Source organism: Bos indicus x Bos taurus, chromosome 13, assembly GCF_003369695.1.
Source record: "Bos indicus x Bos taurus breed Angus x Brahman F1 hybrid chromosome 13, Bos_hybrid_MaternalHap_v2.0, whole genome shotgun sequence".
In the NCBI taxonomy this organism is placed as follows: Eukaryota; Metazoa; Chordata; class Mammalia; order Artiodactyla; family Bovidae; genus Bos; species Bos indicus x Bos taurus.
The window spans coordinates 39,700,661-39,724,392 of record NC_040088.1 but is presented as its reverse complement, the minus strand read 5'-3'; the positions used below and the strand labels follow the sequence as shown (position 1 = coordinate 39,724,392).

The window sequence follows — 23,732 nt, the reverse complement described above, 5'->3', positions numbered from 1 at the left end:
GAGCTCAACTTTCTTTATGGTCCAACTCTCACATCCACACATGACTACTGGAGAAAACACAACTTTGACTAGATGAAACTTTGTCAGCAAAGTAATGTGTCTGCTTTTTAATATGCTGTCTAGGTTGGTCCTAGCTTTTCTTCCAAGGAGCAAGTGTCTTTTAATTTATGGTTGCAGTCACCATCTGCAGGGTTTTGGAGCCCTAGAAAATAAAGTCTGTCATTATTTCCATTGCTTCCCCATCTATTTGCCATGAAGTGATGGGACTGGATGCCATCACTTATTGGTACCATCACTTATGGATGCCATAATATATCGGTGACATATCCAAATCTAATGCCATGAAGTTTTCCCTCTAGTTTCTCTTATAAGAGTTCCGTATTTGTGTCTTATATGTGTCAGTCTTTGATGCATATTGAGTTTTGTGTGTATGGGGTGTGAATGTGTTCACAACTGGGCACTTGAAACAAACACAAAATACCCACTCTTTGTAGACTTGTGCCATGTCCTGACTGGCCTTCACTAGTTAACTTGACTTTAGTCCTGGGATTAGCCCAATAGTTAAGCTACGGGCACTGAGTTCATTTATGAGTCAGCATCTTGCCTGGAGTAGGTGTGCCTCTTTGATTCTCCTGAATATATGGCTGTTTTTGAATGCCTTCCGTCCCCTAAATCCACACCCTGTTCCATTTAAGGTTTTATATGCTCTAGTCTATGTCTCCACCCTTAATTCCTTGTCCCTGGCCCCATATATATATATAGACTCCCTGCAATAGTAATAAGCCACTCCAGCTGCTCTTTAGTTTAAGCTTAGGTTTATGAAAAACAGACACCAGTCTCCAGGCAACACCCAAATAGGTTGGAACATTGCATTAAGGTTTTTGTGATCGATCTGGTTTGCTGGAGGCAACTGGGAGCTGAACTGCCGCCCTTTACAGATCAAGACTGCTGTGTACAAGTCAGGGAAGCGGTAAGTGGGAGTAAATGAAATGACCTTCTGCTCTCTTCTGGAATTTTCCTGATAGTGTGTTTAATGTATTCCCGTAGTTTTGTTCGTTTCTAGAGCTCCTGTGAGGTTTTTCATCTGGTTTCTGATTGTTTTCTCACATTTCTAAGGGAGAATTCAATACTTCCAGCTTCACAACATCCCATTGTATCAATACTTCTTGATTTCCCTGACTCTTCCCATATTTGTAACAATTTAACTTGTGTACAGATTCTTCTTTTATGAGTAACCATTGAGCAAGATAGTAAAGTAAATAAAATCGTTATCATTTCCATTATGATATCTTAGCTGTGGTATATATACACAATGGAGTATTACCCAGCCATTAAAAAGAATGCATTTGAGTCAGTTCTAGTGAGGTGGATGAAACTGGAGCCTATTATACAGAGTGAAGTAAGCCAGAAAGAAAAACACCAATACAGTATACTAATGCATATATATGGAATTTAGAAAGATGGTAACAATAACCCTGTATAGGAGACAGCAAAAGAGACACTGATGTATAGAACAGTCTTTTGGACTCTGTGGGAGAGGGAGAGGGTGGGATGATTTGAGAGAATGGCATTGAAACATGTATAATATCATATATGAAATGAGTCACCAGTCCAGATTCGATGCACGATACTGGATGCTTGGGGCTGGTGCACTGGGACGACCCAGAGGGATGGTATGGGGAAGGAGGTGGGAGGAGGGTTCAGGATGGGGAACACATGCATACCTGTGGCAGATTCATTTTGATATATAACAAAACCAATACAATATTGTAAAGTTAAAAAATAAAATAAAATAAATAAATAAAATAAAATAAAAAGTTATACAACTAAGTCCAAGGATTAACCCTTGTAAGGGTCTGTTTGCACACTACACATGGTATCCTGAAACTGTTAATAATTAATCTCAAAAAAACACTCTGTTAGAATGTGTGGTTTTGGGATTCTTTTCAGGATATCACCACTGTCAGGTCTGGATAGCAACATAATTATGGTGGTGGGGAAAGTAAAAAGGCAAATTTATCTTCATTTGAAGTTTTCTTTATTAAGAAATAATATTTTGAAAAATGCTTATTAATCACTCCCTTAAATTGTGTGATTCTCTATATGTGTGTATGTGTATCAGCAGCTTCCCTGATAGCTCAGTGGGTGAACAATCTGCCTACAATGTGGGAGACCTGGGTTTGATCCCTGAGTTAGGAAGATCCCCTGGAGAAGGGAAAGGCTACCCACTCTAGTGTTCTGGCCTGAAGAATTCCATGGCCTATATAGGACTATATCCATGGGGTCGCAAAGAGTCAGACATGACTGAGCGAGTTTCACTTCACTGTATGTGTGTATGTGTATACTGTAAGATAGTTAATTATTTCAACTGATGTTTGATCAAAATCAAGCTTCATATTAGAAAAATGAAAAAAAAAATTGTGTGGAAGTTTCTAGTCTTCCCTGGTGCCTCAGATGATAAAGAATGGTAACAATAACCCTATATACGAGACAGCAGAAGAGACACTGATGTATAGAACAGTCTTTTGGACTCTGTGGGAGAGGGAGAGGGAGAGGGTGGGATGATTTGGGAGAATGGCATTGAAATATGTATAATATCATATATGAAATGAGTCGCCAGTCCAGGTTCGATGCACGATACTGGATGCTTGGGGCTGGTGCACTGGGACGACCCAGAGGGATGGTATGGGGAGGGAGGAGGGAGGAGGGAGGAGGTTTCAGGATGGGGAACACATGTATGCCTGCGGTGGATTCATTTCTATATATGGCAGAACCAATACAATATTGTAAAGTTTAAAAATAAAATAAAATTAAAAAAAAAAAAAAAGAATCTGCCTGTAATGCGGGAGACCTGGGTTCAATCCCTGGGTTGGAAAGATCCCCTGGAGAAAGGACATGGCAATCCACTCCAGTTTTCTTGCCTAGGGAATCCCATGGACTAGGAGCCTGCAGAATACAGTCCATGAGATCAAAAGAGTGGTACATGACTGAGCAACTAAGCACAGCACAAGCTTCATATTAGACAATGAAAAAAAAGTTATGTGGAGGTTTCTAGTCTAATATATGGTCAATAATTGTTCATTCAATCTCAACATTATATAATTAATGATTCAGTTCAGTTCAGTTCAGTTGCTCAGTTGTGTCTGACTTTTTGCAACCCCATAGACAGCAGCATGCCAGGCCTCCCTGTACATCGCCAACTCCCGGAGTTTACTCAAACTCATGTCCATTGAGTTGGTGATGTCATCCAACCATCTCATTCTCCGTCATCCCCTTCTCCTCCTGACTTCAATCTTTCCTAGCATCAGAGTCTTTTTAAATGAGTCAGTTCTTCCCATCAGGTGGCCAAAGGATTGGCGCTTCAGCTTTAGCATCAGTTTTTTCAATGAATATTCAGGACTGATCTCCTTTAGGATGGACTGGTTGTATCTCCTTGAAGCCCAAGGGACTCTCAAGAGTCTTCCCCAACACCACAGTTCAAAAGCATCAATTCTTTGGCACTCAGCTTTCCTCATACTCCAACTCTCACATTGATGCATGAACTGGAAAAACCATAGCTTTGACTAGACAGACCTTTGTTGGCAAAGTAATGTCTCTGCATTTTAATATGCTATCTAGATTGGTCATAGCTTTCCTTCCAAAGAGCAATTATCTTTTAATTTCATGGGTGCAGTCACCATCTGCAGTGATTTTGGAGCTAAAGAAAATAAAATCTGTCACTGTTTCCACTGTTTCCCCATCTATTTGCCATGAAGTGATGGGACAGATGCCATGATCTTAGGTTTCTGAATGTTGAGTTTTAAGCCAACTTTTTCATTCTCCTCTTTCACTTTCATAAAGAGGCTCTTTAGCTCTTCTTTGCTTTCTGCCATAAAGGTGGTATTTTCTGCATACCTGTGGTTAATGATTTAACCTCAGGTCAATGATTTAATCAGTGTAATTAATGATTACACTGATAAAAATGCAAACGAGTTAATTGACTTCAATCCTTTTCTTATGCCCAGGGTACTGATTTCACCTTGCCCCTCCTACAATGTATCTGCTAACACTAGAGAGTGCAGCTAGGGCATTACCTCACTGGCATTTATAACCTGTGAAGGCAGAAGAGAAAAATCGGAGTCTGCTTAGTTGGAGGAGCAAAACAGACAATGGATCCCAAAAGTCAGAGAGTGAAGCTTAATGACGGCCACTTCATTCCTGCCCTGGGATTTGGCACCGGTGCACCTCCAGAGGTAAGTGTGGTGGTTTGGGGTTGAGATATAAATAGTAAGTGGATGCAACATGAGTGGAAGGAGGTTAAGGTTCTTAAGCACTGAGTTCCTGGGTGACTCTAGGAGGATCATGTGGTTCCATTAATCAGGCCAGAACCATGTCCTGTGAAAGGGGAGCGAGCATCCAGTCTTCACTCTGCATCAGGGTCTGAGGCTGTGCTCACCTGCAGATTACTCTGGGTTCCCCTCCAGTTTCTATCTCTTTCCCAGCTTGGCAGAAGAGTGAGACTCAACTGTCAAGATCACTGACTGTCAGCAGACTGGCTTTGAGGGTGATTGCAATGGCGGTGTTTTCTGTATATATCATTTCAGAACTCTTTCCTCCTTCAGAAACACATGACTCAGTGAAATAATTGAGGTCGGAGGGCCTAAAGATAAGGTGACAGAAATCTAGTGGGAGAGAATTGCTTTTCTCCTGTGGTATACCTGCTCAGTGCCAGGCAAGACACACTCCAGCTGTGTTTGGCCTTGTACTTCTGCTTGGAAACTTTTTCTGATGGGAACTATACTATCATTTGAAGGGATAATGCCAGGCTTTTTACTATATCCTTGGATTTTGTAGTGCCTTTTTATTAAAGTATCATTTTCAGTCCTTGGGTATAAGAGGGACTAGTAGACAAGTCTCTAGACTGGAAGCCAGAAACTTTGCTGTCCATCTTGCCTTAGAATATGTAGTTGCGACAATTGACTGTTCTTCAAACTTTGAATCTCACTTTTCTAATTTACAGAACAGAAGACATTTTGCAGGTAAAAGATGGGGTTGTTCACTTTGCAAAATGTGATGAGCGAAGGGAATGGGTCCAGGCTAGTACAGAGCTCACTGGTTCACTCCTCAGTACACCCCACAAGGCACATGATCATAAAGAAATGGAGACTAGATCCAACAGGGGGAACTTGGACCAAGCATCTACCTGCCTGAAACATGAAAAATCCTGGATTACAGAAACATATTGCAATATTATTTGGCTTGAAAAAGGAAGTTAATCTCACCATTTGCAACCACACAGATGAACCTGGAGAACATTAAGCTAAGTGAAATAAGCCAGAAATAGAAAGACAAATACTACATGTTCTCTTCATAAGTAGAATCTGAAAAAGTGAACTCACAGAAGTAGAGTGTAGAGGAATGGTGACCAGAAGCTGGGGACAAGGTTAGGAAAAATGGAAAGATGTTGGTCAAAGGTCCAGACCTTCTGTAATGAGATAAATGTACCTGATGTACAGTTTGGTGACTATAGTTAATAGATATTAAGTATCCTCATGAAAACACCCCAAAAGTTAGCTATGTGAGATGATGGGTCTGCTAACTAGCTTGAATGTGGTAATCGGTAACAATGAATAGTTACATGAGAACATCACTTTTTACACCTTGAATAGATACAGCTTTTATTTGGTGTTTTCTGTGTGGTAACACTGGTAGACAGAGGTCTTAGAAGCTTTCACCTGGTTTCTTGATGTATTTACCATCCCCTTGTAGTTTTATTGATTTTGCTTCAAACATCTCACTGTATAAATCATATCCATGACTACAATTTTATTCTGAGTCCTTTGGGTTTTACCACCAGATCACTGAACCTAGAGGGTATTTGGGTCCTCTGATGCCTGTGATCAACCAGTGATAGCCTGGGGTTGAAGGGTTCCTGGGTGTCCATTTGATCACTGACCAGGAACATGCAGGGAAAGTGTTATGGGTTCCTCACCACACATGCAGAATGAATCAAATGCATGAAGAAATGTTGGTTCTTGATAAGATTAAGCTTGTGCCTTAGGAATCTCTTAATCATCTGGATATTCAATTACTATTTTTGTTGCTTATGTAGGTTCCTAAGAGTGAAGCTGTGGAGGTCACCAAATTTGCTATAGAGGCTGGGTTCCGGCATATTGACAGCGCTTATACATACCAAAATGAAGAGCAGGTTGGCCAGGCCATTCGAAGCAAGATTGCCGATGGCACTGTGAAAAGAGAAGACATATTCTACACTTCAAAGGTGCTGTGTGTGTTGTGTTTGTGCACATGTGTGCAAGTGACTGGGGTAGATGACAATTTGGTAATAGAAGCAGTAGTTTAGTGAAGGTGCTTATTGGTACCACTGTTTTCACACTTATTTGTATCTTAAATCTAGTATCCTTTTTCTCTCACTGTGTCCTCCTCTCCCAAAAGAGTGCAACTATAGCTTTATCATCATGGTGTGTTCAAATTTTAATTTTACATGAAAATCACTTTATTTCTTTGAGCCCAGGCCAGAGCAGTGTAATTTATTATGGGCTAATGAATCAGATAGACCTGGGAGCAGATTATAGCTTTTCTTATCATCTGGGTGAGTTTCTCAAATTTCTTCACATTCTGAATCTCAGTTCTCAGCTCCAAGAGTAAGAGAGCATTGGGAGAGACACTTTGTGTATTATACAAGATCTAGCCAAAGTGTCTTGAATTATGTTCTGCTCATATTAAAGTGTTCAAAGCATTTCCCCTTATAGTTATGTAAACAAGATAGTAATTAATTTTGAGAAGATGGATTGTTTGGTCAAAGTAGACTAAGGTTCTGCTTTTATACTCTATCAAGCATAGGTCAGTTGATGGGTATGGTAATTATTTGATAAAGTTATTTATATCTTGATTAATTTCATTCCATTGTGAAAGATGTATGGGTGATAAATTCAATCAAATAATGATGTCTACATGGGTAGGTTAGATAAAGAATGGAACTCAGGAAGAAATGAAACTTTTTTCCCATGGTCATCTCTTTCTAACCAATAACAATGTCTAGTTATTAAGTGAAACAAGTCAAACAAAATCACATGAAGCAATCATTTCCCACAGCTTCCTTTGTTTAATCTCTGCAGGTTTGGTCCACTTTCCTTCGTCCAGATTTGGTCCGACCAGCATTGGAAAAGTCACTGAAAGATCTTCAACTGGACTATGTCGATCTCTATATTATTCATCAACCAGTGGCTTTGATGGTAGGTGATTTATGTGATCACCTTTGTTCTATTTCTTGGGTCAGAATGTCTATAACTTCCATGGATGGCTGACAAGATTTTTCTTAGTTAGGTTGAAGGAATGATTACACTAGAGTAGATCTCTTAATCATTTGTGATCATCTTTTGGGGGAGGTTCTTTGAATTTCTTACCTGTCTCCAGAGAAACAAATTAAATAATCCAAGACTCTGTCTCAAAATCTTGAGGAAGTAGAAATAGGTGAATTCTGTGCATGGCGCTGATTAGGCCTGGGAGTTGGGATTTCACATCCAGAGTTTAGTGCAGAATGCTGAGCGCTGACACGGCCTCATACCTGAACAGGATGAGGTCTTCTCATCTCTCACCCTTTCATGTTTCGTGGATTTGGTGATGTCCTTCTGGGTGGGCCTAAACCTCACAGTCTTCTCAGGACTCGGGAGACCTGGCCTCCGCTGTCGCCTGGATTCATAGTGAGGTTTGCAGACTGCACTTAGCCATTAAGAACTGCATTATGTAGAGGGGAATTTTCCAGTTATTCCAGTGGTTAGAATTATGTGCTTTCAGTGCTGAGTCAGGGTATTTTGAGGGAATGGGTTCAATTCCTGTTCAGGGAACTAAGATACAGCAAACCCATGGCACAGCCAAAACAAAACAGCAAGAACAACATCTATTATGCAGAACAATTTTTTAGAATACAGAATTCTGCTCAAGCCATCCTTTGCCAAAGAGTTTATTGGACTATGTAGATGGCAATTCCCATCTACATAGATTTAAGGATTCCTAATACTTGACAGAAATGTCTCTGTTTTTCTATTCCTTATAATGACATCACTCTTAGTTTTATTTTTATCTCAGCATTTTCCATGGGTGGCAGAATGACCGTGATCTGTTCAAGCCTCATTCTCCAGAATATTTGAGAGTATGTCTGCTTCTTCCACAAAGCTTATCAACCTAAAGAGAACCTTGCTGGTTCATGTATATGTCCTGAAGCTATCAGATGTTTAGAGTGAAAAGGAATTTTTATATGTAGTCCAAGTCAAGATTGCAATTTTTATGCAGGCAGTAAAATAGAGGCATTTTGCAAGAGGAAAGGCATAAGGGGCAGAAAAAATTTCACTTAAGGCACTGACAGTTCCCATGAGAATGTAGGAAAATTATATCTATGAAAACATATAGTATGTAGAAGAGATTACTGGAAAACTGCCTTCTAAAGACATTGCTGATAACTCCATTTGCAAACCTCTTTGCAAATATTAGTATGCAGAAAGTAAATGAACCTCATGGAGGTTTAGCATCCACATTTAGTACCAGATGTGCCTGGCAAGCTGGCTAAAAGTGGAGAAATTATTTGGTGATATCTCTGAAATGACTGCTTCTATTCCAGCCAGGGGAGACACTTTTCCCAACAGATGAAAATGGAAAACCGATGTTTGACTCAGTGGATCTCTGTCGCACATGGGAGGTGAGTCTGGGGAGGAGAGAACCAGGGGAGGAGCCAGGAGAGGGGGAACCTCCTTCCTCTTTTCCCTTTGTGAGAATTTGCTGTGGACCATCACACTCAGCAGTTCATGAATCCAAGGGCTGGGATGCTGGGGTTGAGGGGAGGGAACCATTGCTGAAATGTCCACAGAAAGGAAAAAATTGGAGAATTTGGGACAGTGTAGATAGACATCTCTTTCGTTCCATGTGATTGTCTTCTCCAGGTTTTTTCTAAGGAAGAGATGATACTTCTTCTTGTTTCATGACCTTCTTCCCCTTTATCTTCTTGATAAGCAATGCTTATTCTTGACAAGAAACCCTCTTAATGATTTTTCAGCATTTCTTATCGCTATATTGCCCACTCCAAGTGACTGTTCACCACCCCTCCCTCCCAGGCCCTGGAGAAGTGTAAGGACGCAGGGCTGACCAAGTCCATTGGGGTGTCCAACTTCAACCACAAGCAGCTGGAGAAGATCCTGAACAAGCCGGGGCTCAAGTACAAGCCCGTCTGCAATCAGGTGAGCAGCTCAGCTCCTCTCCCTCCTGTTCTTCAGAACCTCCTTCTTACACTGGAGCCTGATGTCTGTCTGTCCTTCGCTCCTGTTCATCTGACCTTTGTGGAGAGGGGATTCTACAGAACTAAGCTTGTGTCTGGACTGTGTAAATAGAATCTATAACAGTATCTTTGATCAACTCTGGGTGGAAAAGATGGGGATGGCTTCCTGCTCAATTGTAGTGGGGACTGAGGGAAGGCAACAGAGATGAAATTCCTCCAGAACTTAGAGGAAGGAGGTGTTTCACTGAGCTGAACACATGACCAGATATCAGGTGTGAAAGTGCTCAGATGAAACTGTGTACAGGAAGGAAGACCATGAAAACATGGAATGGGAAGTAAATAAAGAGAAAACCAAGTGAGACAGGTGTTAAGGGTTTGTGTGGAGTTTGGATGCCTGAATCCTTAGTCTTGGTGTCCCAGCTTCAACAGGGAGCACAGTACAGAGAAATGTGCTGGAGACTATGAAAGTCACCCAGGTTAGAGGATGAAGTTAAACGCTTATGTTGATCCTAACAGTTTATGGAAGAGTTGCTCAGGATTTAGAGCAGATCTTGTGATTTCAGATCAGTTCAGTTCAGTTGCTTAGTTATGTCTGACTCTCTGCAACCCCATGGACTGCAGCACACCAAGCCTCCCAGTCCATCACCAACTGCCAGAGCTTATTCAAACTCAAGTCCACTGAGTCATTGAGGCCATCAAACAATCTCATCCTCTGTTGTCCCCTTTTTCTTCTGCCTTCAATCTCTCCCAGCATCAGGGTCTTTTCCAATGACTCAGTTCTTTGCATCAGGTGGCCAAAGTATTGGAGTTTCAGCCTCAGCATCAGCCCTTACAATGATCATTCAGGAAGGATTTCCTCTAAGATTGACTGGTTGGATCTCTTTGCAGTCCAAAGGATTCTCAAGAGTCTTCCCCAACATCACAGTTCAAAAGCATCAATTCTTTGGCACTCTGCTTTCTTTATGGTCCAACTCTCACATCCATACGTGACTACTGGAAAAAGGATAGCTTTGACTAGATGGTCCTTTGTTGACAAAGTAACATGTTTGCTTTATAATATGCTGTCTATGTTGATCACAGTTTTTCTTCCAAGGAGCAATCATCTTTTAATTTCATGGCTGAAGTCACCATCTGCAGTGATTTTGGAGCCCCCATAAATAAAATCTCTCACTGTTTCCATTGTTTCCCATCTATTTGTCATGAAGTGATGGGACTGGATGCCATCATCTTTATTTTATGAATGTAGAATTTTTAAGCCAACTTTTTCATTCTGTTTCACTTTCATCAAGAGGCTTTTAGTTTATCTTCACTTTCTGCCATAAGGGTTGTGTCATCTGCATATCTGAGGCTATTGATATTTCTCCCAGCAATCTTGATTCCAGTATGTGTTTCATCCATCCAGGCATTTTGCAAGATGTACTCTGCATATAAGTTAAATAAGCAGGGTGAAAAACATACAGCCTTGACTTATTCCATTCCCACTTGGAACTTGTCTGTTGTTCCATGCTTCCCTGGTGGCTCAGATGGTAAAGCATCTGCCTGCAATGTGGGAGACCTGGGTTGGATTCCTGGGTTGGGAAGATCCCCTGGAGAAGGAAATGGCAACCCACTCCAGTACCATTGCCTGGAAAAACCCATGGACGGAGGAGCCTGGTAGGCCACAGTCCATGGGGTCACAAAGAGTTGGACATGACTGAGCAGCTTCACTTTCCTGTTGTTCCACATTCGGTTCTAACTGTTGCTTCTTGAGCTGCATACAGATTTCTCAGGAGGCAGGTAAGGTGGTCTCGTATTCCCATTTCTTGAAGAATTTTCCAGTTTGTTGTGATCCAGTCAAAGACTTTGGAATAGTTAATAAAGCAGAAGTAGATGTTTTTCTGGAACTCTCTTACTTTTTTAATGATCCAGCAGATGTTGCCAATTTCATCTCTGTTTCCTCTGCCTTTTCTAAATCTAACTTGAATATCTGGAAGTTCACAGTTCACGTACTGCTAAAGCCTGGCTTGGAGAATTTTGAGCATTACTTTAGTGTGTGAGATGAGTGCAATTATATGGTGGTTTGAGCATTCTTTGGCATTGCCTTTCTTTGGGACTGGAATGAAAACCGACCGTTGCCAATCTTGTGGTCAATGCTTAGTTTTCCCAGTTTGCTGGCATATTGAGTGCAGCACTTTCACAGCACCATCTTTCAGGATTTGAAATAGCTCAACTGGAATTCCATCACTTCCACTAGCTTTGTTCCTAGTGATACTTCCTAAGACCCATTTGACTTCCCATTCCAGGATGTCTGGCTCTAGGTGAGTGATCACACCATTGTGATTATCTGGGTTGTGAAGATTTTTTTTTGTATAATTCTTCTGTGCATCCTTGCCACTTCTTCTTAATATCTTCTTCTATTATGTCCATACCATTTCTGTCCTTTATTGAGCCCATCTTTACAGGAAATGTTCCCTTGGTGTCTCTAATTTTCTTGAAGAGGTCTCTAGTCTTTCCCATTCTGTGGTTTTCCTCTATTTCTTTGCATTGATCACTGAAGAAGGTTTTCTTATCTCTCCTTGCTATTCTTTGGAACTCTGCGTACAAATAAGTATGTCTTTCCTTTTCTCCTTTGCCTTTCAGTATTCTTCTTTTCATAGCTATTCATAAGGCCTCCTCAGACAACCATTTTGCCTTTTTGCATTTCTTTGTCTTAGGGATGGTCTTGATCACTGCCTCTTGTACAATGTCAAGAACCTCTGTCCATAGTTCTTCAGGCACTCTGTCTATCAGATCTAATTCCTTCAATCTATTTCTCACTTCCACTGTATAATCGTAAGGGATTTGATTTAGGTCATATCTAAATGGTCTAGTGGTTTTTCCCTACTTTCTTCAATTTATGTCTGAATTTGGCAATAAGGACTTCATGATCTGAGTCATAGTCAGCTCCCAGTCTTGTTTTTGCTGACTGTATAGAGCTTCTCCATCTTTGGCTGCAAAGAATATAATCAATCTGATTTTGGTGTTGACCATCTGGTGATGTCCATGTGTAGAGTCTTCTCTTGCATTGTTGGAAGAGGGTGTTTGCTATGACCATTGTGATTTCTTGGCAAAACTCTGTTAGCCTTTGCCCTGCTTCATTTTGTACTCCAAAGCCAAAGTTGCCTGTTACTCCAGGTGTCTCTTGACTTCCTACTTTTGCATTCCAGTCCCCTATAATGAAAAGGACATATTTTTTTGGGTGTTAGTTCTAGAAGGTCTTGTTGGTCTTCATAGAACCATTCAACTTCAGCTTCTTCAGCATTACTGGTCGTGGCATAGAGTTGGATTACTGTGAGATTGAATGGTTTAACTTCTAAACAAACAGAGATCATTCTGTTGTTATGGAGATTGCATCTAAGTACTGCATTTTGGACTCTTTTGGTGACTATGATGGCTACTCTATTTCTTCTAAGGGATTCTTGCCCACATATAATTAATGCTTATCTGAGTTAAATTCACCCATTCCAGTCCACCCAGCCCACCCATCCGGTCCAGTCATGATTCTTGAAATGTTGATGTTCACTATTGCCATCTCCTGTTTGACCACTTCCAATGTGCCTTGATTCATGGACCTAACAATCCAGGTTCCTATGCAATATTGTTCTTTACAACAACGGACTTTGCCTCCATCACCAGTCACATCCACACCTGGGCATTGTTTTTGCTTTGGCTCTGTCTTTTCATTTTTTCTGGAGTTATTTCTCCACTGATCTCCAGTAGCATACTGGGCACCTATCGACCTGGGGAATTCATCTTTCAGTATCCTATCTTTTTGCCTTTACATGGGGTTCTCAAGGCAAGAATACTGAAGTGCTTTGCCATTCCCTTCTCCAGTGGATCATGTTTGTCAGAACTCCACCATGACCCGTCCGTCTTGGGTGGCCCTACATGGCATGGCTCATAGTTCATTGAGTTAGACAAGTCTATGGTCAAATGTGATCAGTTTGGTTAGTTTTCTGTTACTGTGGTTTCCATCTGTCTGTCCTCTGATGGATAAGGATAAGAGGCTTATGGAAACTTCCTAATGGGAGAGACTGACTGAAGGGTACGGCAGGCCACTGCTGACACTTACCTCTGCTTGAGAGACTCAAACACAGTTCTGGCTCAGTCTCAGTGTGGTCTCTGTGTCCTGGTGCACACAAGGTTTTTTTGAGCCCTCCGAGGTCCCTGGCGGGTACAAGTTTTGATTCTAAACGTGATTTTGCCCCTTCTACTCTCTTGCTGGGGCTTCTCCTTTGCCCTTGGATGTGGGGTTCTTTTTTTGGTGGGATACAGCATTCTCCTGTTGACAATGTTCAGCAGCGAGTTGTAATTTTGGAGTTCTCACAGCAGAAGATGAGCACATGTCCTTCTACTTCACCATCTTGAAGACTTGTAGACTCATCATCCCCAGAGGCAACATTTTTCATTGGTACTGTTTCATGGGGGTTTGTTGGTTAATATTGGGTACCAAAAATGCAAATTTTCCTTTGTCTTGTGTGGCTAAGGGGATTGTATAAAAACAATCTTTAAGATCCAGAACTATAATTGGCCAATTCTGACGTAAGGCTGAAGGGGATGGGAGTCCAGGCTGCAAGGTCCCCATGGGTTGCATTACTGCATTAATCAAAGCTCATGAAGCAGCCTCCATTTGCCTGATTTTTTATGGGCTGTGAAAACTGGAGTATTCCAAGGACTAGCATTCTCCTCTATGTGTCCTGCTTGAAACTGTTCTTCTACCAAGGCTTGTAAATGTATAAGTTTCTCCCTTGCTAGAGGCCACTGATATACCCAAGCAGGTTTAGAGGTAAGTCATGTTAGAGCTGTGGCGTGTGGTGGCAGAGAAACTTTAATGGCCCCTCAATTAGCCCTTTTCTGTCCAGTTTCGGGTGAATAGGTAAGGAAGAAGGATCTCCCTGTAAATCTTTCCTAGCTCTTTTGCTGGTTGGTATCCCATTCTTGCCATCGTATGATCTGCCTTTTCCTTATTGGAGAGAACTAGGTGCCAATGGGCAAGCAGATCTCTGCCCCATAAATTACAGGGAATTTCTGCAATAAAAGGTTGGAAGTGAGCAAGCTGTTTGTCGGGCCCTAGGCAAGGAAGAATTGCTGCACTTTGAGCAAATTGTTGAGGTTTCCCCAAGCCTGATTATCTTTTCCTGGGGTTCAGTCAGGGGCCAATCAGCTCACCATTGAGGAGAAGTAATGATGGCAATGTCAGCCCTAGAATCTAAGATTTCAGAGAACGTTTTTGCTTGGATTTTAGCCTGACATGTGGGCCGATCTGAGAGTATTTGTTGAATAAAGCACACTACTTGATCACCTGCGCTCCCAAATCCTTGTTCTCCTCTGGTGACAGGATTATAGTTGTTAGGGGCATGGTAAGGCAAGAGAAGGAGTTGAGCAATTTGTTGAGCTTGAGGAATGACATGGAATTAAAGGGAGAGAGCCATTACTTTAATTTCTCCTGAATAGTCTGGGTCAGTAAGGCCAGGAAGAATTTGGAGGCCCTTAAGGGTAAGGCCACTTCTGCCCAGAATGAGTCTTATGGTCCCTGGTGGCATGGGACCTTGGATCTCAGTAGGGATTGCTATTGGGTGGTGGTGGGGGGTGGGAATCCAATTCATTAATTGAGACAGTTACTCAGGGTGGGAGGTCCAACCCAGCACTTCCACTGGTAGAGACTGAGAGGCTGGAGATAGACTGAAGGGTGTGCTGGAGGTCCTCACAGTGTATGCCCCCACTGTTTGTGGGGCCTAGGGCTGGCCCTGATGGCAATTTCCGGGCTGCAAAGGGGACCCATTCCTATGGAATTTTGATCTGCATTGATTAGCCCAGTGATTGCCTTTTTGGTACCTAGGATACAGTCCTGATGTTTTATTTTCACCAGTAGACGGAGGTATTGTAACATCTGTTTTGGGCCCAGAACAGCAAGCCTTTTTCATATGTCTGGGTTTTCCACATTGAAAGCATTTGACATGGGAAGAGCTAAAATTGTTTTTAAAGGCAGCACAAATTGCTTGGGCTAGCTTGGCTTGTTTGTGAGCCTGTGTACCAACATTTTGACACCTTCGAACAAAATCACCAAGGCTGCCATTTTGACAAATAGTGTTAAGGGCAGCCTTGCAATCTTTATTGGCATTTTCATAGGATAATTGTTTTAATAAAATGTCCTCCACTGTAGGACTATTAATTTGATGGTGGAGAGCAGATGAGATCCAGTCTACAAATTCAGTGAAGTCTTTTTTGGGTCTCTGTAATATTTTAACAAATGAACCAGTAGGCTTGCTGAGTTCTCATACTGTCTGCCCCTGCTTCAGCAGCATTTTGCAATCTGTACATATGCTCCCACCAGTATATCTTCATAAGTCAATTGCGCTATTAAACTGGTATATTGCCCTGTGCCTATGAACATTTCAAAAGTAAGATTATCTCCATTGGCCAAATTAATACAGGCTAGCTATTGACACAATTCAGTATAAGAGGCAAAAATCTGTAAATTTGGGGGACCACTTAAAGCTGTTTTGGCTAGCATTTTAACATTGTAAGGAGAGCATCTCCCATGCAAGCAAATTTCCAACAGCTCCCATGTATGTATATGGAGAATTGACCCCAATCAGTCTAACACTAGAATTAGTTCCTTTAAAACCTGATGTCAAAAGTTTCATGGGTTACAATAACACGAGTGGGATTATTGGGGTTGGGCCTGTAATCATTGGGAAAGGGAGATGGTCCCTAATGTCTAAAGCACCCATAGGAAGGGCAGAGGCCATGCCCGCTGAAACCAGGTCAGCGGCTTATCCTCCCGAGACATTTCTGGACCCAGTGGAGGTGGCGGTGGTGGAAAATTGTCCTTGAGCTTGGGTGGCAAAGGGGTCGAAGGGTTAACAAGACGTTTGAGGACACCGTCTTCTCACATTATTTCTGTCTGTATAGGGTATAGGACCAATTGCACTAGCCCCCAGGTGACAAATACCATCACAGGTATGCAATCCCCTCTCCTGTGTGCTGTTTTCAAATTTTCTCCCACTGGATCCCAATTTTCAATATCTAGAGTGCCTTCCTCCGGAAACCAAAGATTATATTTAACCACCTCTCTTGGCAATTGTGTCAATGGCTCCTCTTTCACCTGTGCCCCTGCAGTCTGGGGAAGGTGCCTCAAAAGCTGGAGATGATGTTTCTCAGCTTTACTCAAATCCTTCCCCATTGACACCATGTCTTGGACAACAAGGGACTTCCCACCCTTACAGTTTGAGGGCCTGGTCACGATCCATGTGTCTCACCTACAGCCCAATGTCTTCACTTTCAGTTTCTTCCCTCGGAGGAATCCTTCCTGACTTCAGGTCTCTGTTCAGGGGCCACCTGCCATGTCCAGCACAGAGGGTGAGAAAGACCTGAACCAGGGGCGAGTGCCTAATGAAAAGACAGACACATCTAATTTGCAAGTGGGGGATCAGTAGGCCCTCCTGCTCTCCATGGCAGGAAGCCAAGACATCTCCTTTCAGCCCGCACTTTTATGGGCAGAAGTCATGAGATCACTAGGAAAGAGCTATACTGGGGAGTTTGATCAGCGCTCCATAAAGAGGAAGTAAAGTTGAGGCTCTGCTGTTGATCAGGAACATTTGTTTTGTTTCCACAGGGATGGACGCAGGGGCCAGCAGTGAAGCAGAGCAGAGAGCATGCCCAGCCCCAAGTCTGTCCATTCATCATGCTTACTAGCACAATCATGAGGGCACAGTTTGCCACACCCTTGAGCCATGGGGCAGGTTCTGGTTTCTGCTCTGCCAGGCTGCAACAATATTTTGCTGACCTGGGTCTGATTGTGGTTCACATGTAATTTTGAGTCATTTTAAGCTCTTTTAATGTAAAATGGTCACTCAGTCTTTGTGTTACCAAGATATCCAGGCAAGGTTTGGACAAATACACTGTCTTTATCATTGTTATTTTTTGATGCTAATTAACTTGTTCCTGTAATCCTAGATTATGTAAATTAGTACTTAAATCTGAACTCCTTGCTACATTAAGGTTAAATATTTTGACAAGAAAATGATAGTTGCATGCTTTGTCCCTAAATGAACCCCGGTAGGAAGTGCAAGGTGACAAGTTGTCCCACTGTGAGTGACAGTACTTTTGTTCTTCTGGTAAAGCTATTAGTAGCTGGATATTTTATTTGGAAATGTGTATTTTCCCTCTTGAAATTATCTAGTCATCTGTTGAATGATAACCATCATCAGGGGAAGTTTGATTTCCCCCAAGTTTTCATGTAATGGTTGAGAATCCATTGATGACTTTCCACTGAATTAATTATTTCATTGGAACGTTTTTCATTATTTTCCATTTTAAATGCTCTTTTTAATCTTCTGACCTGACATTTTATTGTAAAAGTAAAATTCCCTCATTATTCAGAGTAAAATACATCTATTCTTATAAGACAGGGGAAAACACTGCACTCTTTCACATTAACTGTCAGTTTCTGAGAAAAGATTTAGTATTCTTGCCTGGAAAATCCCATGGACGGAGAAGCCTGGTAGGCTACAATCCACGGGGTCGCAAAGAGTCGTACACGACTGAGCAACTTCACTTACTTACTTACTTGTGGAGAGAAGCATTTTTGCTCTTTCTTCCTCTCTCAGGGATTTTTATTGTTTCTGTTTGGTACATTTGCTTTCACTGGAGGTTTCCTTTGATGCTCAAATCTACTGAAATGTCACCAATGGGAATTCATCAAACTGGTTCTTTTGTCCTTCAGACATTTCTTCATAAGACTGTGCAATTTCTTTCTTTCTGGCATAGTTTGGTGTCCAAAGCTTAGACAGCTCTTTTCCTGTCCCACATCTGGAATTAGGCACATGTCTTGTTCTGTTCAGTCATGTTCAGCAACCAAGATCTGTTCGGTAGAATTACTTATTCTCAGTAATGTCATTATTTTTTACCTTTTCAGGGGACAAAAATATAATTTAAAAAAATTCTTTCCTTGATATTTCCAGTTGTAATTTGATGTGACACAGTTTTTCTTTAGCATATATAATTCTTACTTTTAAGCTTTCTCTGGTGTATTACCTTTTCATATAATCTGACACTCTTTTCTGTTGGTGTTCTACAGGTGGAATGTCACCCTTATCTCAACCAGAGCAAGCTGCTGGAGTTCTGCAAGTCACACGATATTGTCCTGGTTGCCTATGGTGCTCTGGGAGCCCAGCGGACATTACAATGGTAATGAGCAGTACTGATGGTCACAAGGAGTTTATCTAAAACTCCTTTTTTGATGAAAATATTATTGTTCCATACTCAGTGCTTTGGAGACAACTCTCAAAGGGTAGAGGGGAGAGAAGACAGATGGGAGAAATCCTCTTTTGTCTTTCATCACCCAGCTAGATATCTTACATTGCATGTGTCTTGTATATACATTTTAACACAAGTTTCTGCATGAAAATCTCTATATAATCCCCCAGTTGATAACTAAGACATAAGCTTTGTCATAATTTACTTATTTATGGACTAATGAGCACATTACTATAATAGACTTACCAAGCCTCCCTCACTGTATGTCTAAAATCAGGATAATAATACATAATTTCCAGGTTTATCATGATTGAAAAATAAGTACAAATTGAATCATTTTTGTAAACATTTGTAGAGGAACTACACAATGTAAATAATTATGAAATACATTGTCTTCATTTTCAGACTACTCTGCTTTTATCAACAGCTGAGACAAGTGAAAATTAGAAAAGAATGAAAAACAAAATATTTCCCAATATTTCGCATCATATTCTCCTTTCATACCATTGTCTTTACTTTTGAGCATTGATTGGAAAAGAAAAATAACCACAGAGAAGTAATAAAGAAACAAACTCCATGAGTTCGGCAGTCCTGGTCTCAACTCAATAATGCATCTGAATCACCCACAGAGATCTGTAATCACAGAATAGGAGGTGACATATTTGAGGTTCTGTATCAGTTTGTCTTCAGCTAAGCCATGGAATTTTGTGTTTCTAACAAGATCCCAGGTGATGCTGATGATGCTGGTTCATGAACCACACTTTGAGAAGCCCTGGTCTAGAGGTGACATACCTGATATGTTTGGGAAGCCTCTTCATAAACTGAGCACTTAGTCTTAGCTACTCGCCATTTCTGAATTTCCTTTCAGGGTGAACCCAAACCTCCCCTTTCTCTTGGAGGACCCAGTTCTCTCTGCCATTGCCAAAAACCACAAGCAAACCCCAGCTCTGGTTGCCCTTCGCTACCAGATACAACGTGGGGTTGTGGTTCTGGCCAAGAGTTACAACAAAAAGCGGATCAAAGAGAACATACAGGTGATGAGTGGGGCTGTGGTCAGAGGGCTTCTAAAGAATATGCTTCACGAGGGGCATTCTTTGTCTAACTGAGGACAGACATGGCTTCCCTTTCCCCTGTAGTTGTCCCCATCCAGCTGGAAATTCCTCCAGTCCCCAGGGGGAGGCTGGCTCCTTGGGGGAAAGATTAATGTGATTCTTCCTTCTTTTCAGGTGTTTGACTTTGAACTGACTCTGGAAGACATGAAAGCAATTGATGGCCTCAACAGCAATATAAGATACTATGATTTTCAACAGTAAGTGACTTGTATATGTTCCACATGTACTGTTTTCTCTAGCATATAGATCAGCAGAGGAATAAGCTTTCTTAAAGCTTAATTTCAGGGAGACAGCCCTGGTTTCCAGTGTAGGAGTATACCAGGGGCTTCCTTCAGACCTCAGATCAGAGGTTTCCTCTAGGGTTCTGTCTCTGATCAACAGAAATGTGACTGGGACCCAGGACAGACAATCAGTAAAATCCCCAGTGTTGACATTGTGGTGAATTCACTACGTTGTGCCTAATCCCTGTGCTTGGTGTTCCTCCTCTCAGGGCCCAGAGACCCAGAAAACACAGAGGGCACAGTGCCTGTAGCCCATTCTTCTTTCAGAAAGTGATAGTGTTAGTTGCTCAGTCTTGTCTGACTCTATGGACCCCATCAACTGTAGCCTACCAGGCTCCTTCTTTCAAGGACTGATGCAAATCTTTCATCTTTAACTCTTTGTAGAATCAGGAGGAAATGATACATAATGACTATATAGTAAGGAATCCATCCTGAATTACATTTCTGCTTATCCTAACACAATTGTAAATGCATTGTTGATATTTCTGGAGGAGGGGCCTATGAAGGCCAACATGCTTCAGTGTGAGAAGTCACAGTGAGCCTGGCTCCACTTCTTCTCCTAAGTGTCTGGTGGATTTTCTCCCTGATGGACTTTTCTTTACCAAGACACCATCTATTTATTCCAAATTTATCTCTTTATTGATCTTTTCCCTAACACATCTCCCATTTCCTCACCCTTAAAATGTCACCTAATGAATTTTGAGTATATCATGGACTGACCTTCCAGAGAGAGACTTCTGTCCTTAGCTGGACACACCTGATAAGATCATCTGGGTCTCTCTGGTTTCTTGAGTCAAGACTCATCCTAGTGTAGACTTTGACCATCAGGGATCCATCCACTGGGAGCTCCTACCTTCTTGACTTTACTTAGTTAGTACCATGGAATTCCAGCTGCTTAATTACTGCAGGAGGATGTCAGGACTGAAGAGACAGAAGAGTAATCACACAGAGAGATGTTTGGAGAGAGTTTAGAGAAAAGGGAACACACATTAGTGATAAAATGAAGATTTAGTTTCAAATGAAAGATCTCAAAACTCCCCTTGTTTGTAGTGTTCAGTCACTTCAGTTGTGTCTGACTTTGCAACCCTATGGACTATAGCCCGCAACGCTCCTCTGCCCATGAGATTCTCCAGGCAAGAATACTTGAGTGGGTTGCCATGACCATCTTGAGGGGATTGTCCCAACCTGGGGATTGAATCCATGTCTCCTGTGTCTCCTGCATTTCAGGCAGATTCTTTACCCACTGCGACACTGGGAAGCCTCCTTGTTTGTAAAGAAGATATATATATTTATATGTACATTTACATATGGGCTTTCTAGTTGGCACTAATGGTGAGAAAGTCATCTGCCAATGCAGGAGACCTAAGAGGTGCAGGATGGATCTATGGGTTGCAAAGATCCCCTGGAGAAGGAAATGGCAACCCACTCCAGTATTTGCCTGGAGAATCCCATGGACAGAGGAACCTGGTGGGCTACAGCCCATGGAGATGCAAAGAGTCAGACACAACTCAAGTGACTTAGCACACAGTACACATGCACATATATATGGGCTCCCTAGGGGGCGGTAGTGGTAAAGAAGCCACCTGCCAATGCAGGAGACATAAGAGATGCAGGTTTGAACCCTGTGTGGGAAGATCCCCTAGAGGAATGCAGGCAACTCACTCCAGTATTCTTGCCTAGAGAATCCATGGACAGAGAAGCCTGTGGGCTATAGTCCATAGGGTCTTGAAGACTTGGACACAACTGAGCGACTTAGTATGCCTGCATACTTATGTATATGTATATTATGATTCTGAAAAAAGACATGATGAAAAATGAGAAAAGATAGCAAGTTACTTTTCTGTCCTCAAAAGCGTTATGTATATTCTGTGCTCTCCTTCATTATTCTGTGAATGCCTAGACTTACTCATCCTTGTAGGTTTATGTTGATAGCACAGCTCCTGGCACATGGAATGGCTCAGGATGCACTCTTTAATGAATTGAGTTGAAAACAACAAATTTAGAAAGAAAAATCAGGCTATAAAGAAGGAAAACAACAGTAATATTAATTAATAATGAGTGTAGTTATGTAATACAAATTAAGAAAGCAGTAATCACCTTTTATAAGTAAGACTGTTTAGGTGTATGTGGTATTTCTTCAATTTAATAGTAAAACCTTAATGAAAGCACCCTGTATTTGAGGGGTGCTCAATATTTTTTTTTTCTGTTGAATGGATTTATGAAAAACAGCAAAGAATTCCTTGACTGTGATCCTTCTCACCACTTAGGGTCAAAAGTTCCACCTGTGTCTGAAATGACCTCCACAGTTACCCCTAGGTCTGTGCCCTCTTATAAATTGTAACCTGAGTCAAACTACCTGTCATTATGGGGTGAATATTACACGTGAAGGTTGGGATTGGATATGCAGGTGCCGTGTGTACATGGAGCAGACACCTGATGTGTGCTTGTTGGGGGAGAAAATGGATGTGTTTATAGATTTAGAGTTTTAGCCCATCCTGACTGCATCCACAGACTAATGATCTCTGTAACAATATGACAGATTTAATAAATTATTTCCCCTCTTTCTCTTTTAGGGCAGTTGATCACCCTGAGTATCCATATTCTGAAGAATATTGACTGTGAGCTGTCCACCATGCATTCTACCAGAACTTCTTTTCCAGGGTTGTGAAGAACATTTCTGTCCTTGGTGGAGATGTTTAAAAGAAGTGTATGAACTTTTGAAGCTTGTTTATCATTAAAAATTTTTTTATGAAATAAAGAAGACTTAAAATATGAATTCTAGTTTTTTGTGATAACAAAATAATTTGGAAAGCAAAAGAGAAAGGATAGAAAATAAAGATAACCTCCTGGTGCCTTTTCCTTTGTCAAAAATGAATTAGTTGATCTATCGAGAACCCTGTATGTGAGACCACAAAAGAGACACAGGTGTATAGAACAGTCTTTTGGACTCTGTGGGAGAAGGCGAGGGTGGGATGATTTGGGAGAATGGCATTGAGAAATGTATAATATCATATGTGAAACAGAAAAAAAAGAAAAAGAAAAAAATAAAAGAAAGAAATGGAAAATTGTATTCGAGTCAGATTTGAGAACTATAACCCAGGAAGAGCATCTCAGAAAGCCTGAGAACTGTTATGTCCTCTAGAAGTCAAGGCACGGGGATGTAAGTTTTGGAGACAGAGGGCTCTGCGTGAAAAGACGTATTATTGACAGTGTACATAATCCAGATCTAAGCATCATCAAGGTGGGTCATGTGACCCCTTACAAGGTTAAGAAGGAATTTATCTTTTAAGGAGCTGTCTTACTGATGCTAGGAGTTTGTTGCTCTTCAATGTCGAGCAGGTCTTCCCTCTGATGTGGGAGGTCTGGTCCACGCATGTGTCATGCACACAACTTACAGTGAGGAAGAGGAGTACAAAGGTAGAGAAAAGTTTTTCATGTTTAAATTTTTCTTGCCATAAAATATAAATTTAATTTCATACTTTCATGACTCTCCTATATAAATGTATTCGCATGTTTATTTACAATTTGAAATGATCTTCAATATACAGGTTTTACACTTTTTTTTTAACTTGGTGTAAGTATTTTTGTAAGCTATCAATTATTATCTGATGGTTTCCAAGGAGGAAGGGCTTGGGAAAGAGTTGGACTGGGAGGTTGGGGTTAGCAGATGCATACTATTATATACAAATTGGATTAACACAAAATCCAACTGTACAGCACAGGGGACTATATTCAATATTTTATGACAAACCATAATAGAAGAGCATATGAAAAAGTATATATATATATATAACT

At 41.2% G+C, this 23,732-nt stretch overlaps 1 protein-coding gene across 2 annotated transcripts; it reads left to right on the top strand.

Moving 5' to 3' along the window:
* The first annotated feature begins 234 nt into the window (after positions 1-234).
* Positions 235-22,793, top strand: LOC113903406 (dihydrodiol dehydrogenase 3-like). Of its 2 annotated transcripts, XM_027559488.1 has the most exons (10): positions 239-970; positions 4,005-4,232; positions 6,092-6,259; positions 7,116-7,232; positions 8,615-8,692; positions 9,105-9,227; positions 18,366-18,475; positions 19,413-19,578; positions 19,771-19,853; positions 22,511-22,793. In XM_027559488.1, exons 2-10 carry the CDS (start codon positions 4,149-4,151, stop codon positions 22,551-22,553), a joined length of 972 nt encoding a protein of 323 aa, XP_027415289.1. In that variant the 5' UTR covers positions 239-970; positions 4,005-4,148; the 3' UTR covers positions 22,554-22,793. The 2 variants fall into 2 exon arrangements, 1 of the variants encoding a protein (XP_027415289.1); XR_003514100.1 differs by lacking the exon at positions 19,413-19,578 and having other exon boundaries at positions 235-970; positions 22,511-22,603.
* The last annotated feature ends 939 nt before the right edge of the window (positions 22,794-23,732 follow it).

Bases quoted from the DNA above. Each gene is read 5' to 3' on its own strand.
- LOC113903406 (XM_027559488.1), top strand. From the start codon at position 4,149: ATGGATCCCAAAAGTCAGAGAGTGAAGCTTAATGACGGCCACTTCATT. The intron at 6,260-7,115 runs GTGCTGTGTGTG...TAATCTCTGCAG, and splicing joins ACATATTCTACACTTCAAAG to GTTTGGTCCACTTTCCTTCG. The intron at 9,228-18,365 runs GTGAGCAGCTCA...GGTGTTCTACAG, and splicing joins ACAAGCCCGTCTGCAATCAG to GTGGAATGTCACCCTTATCT.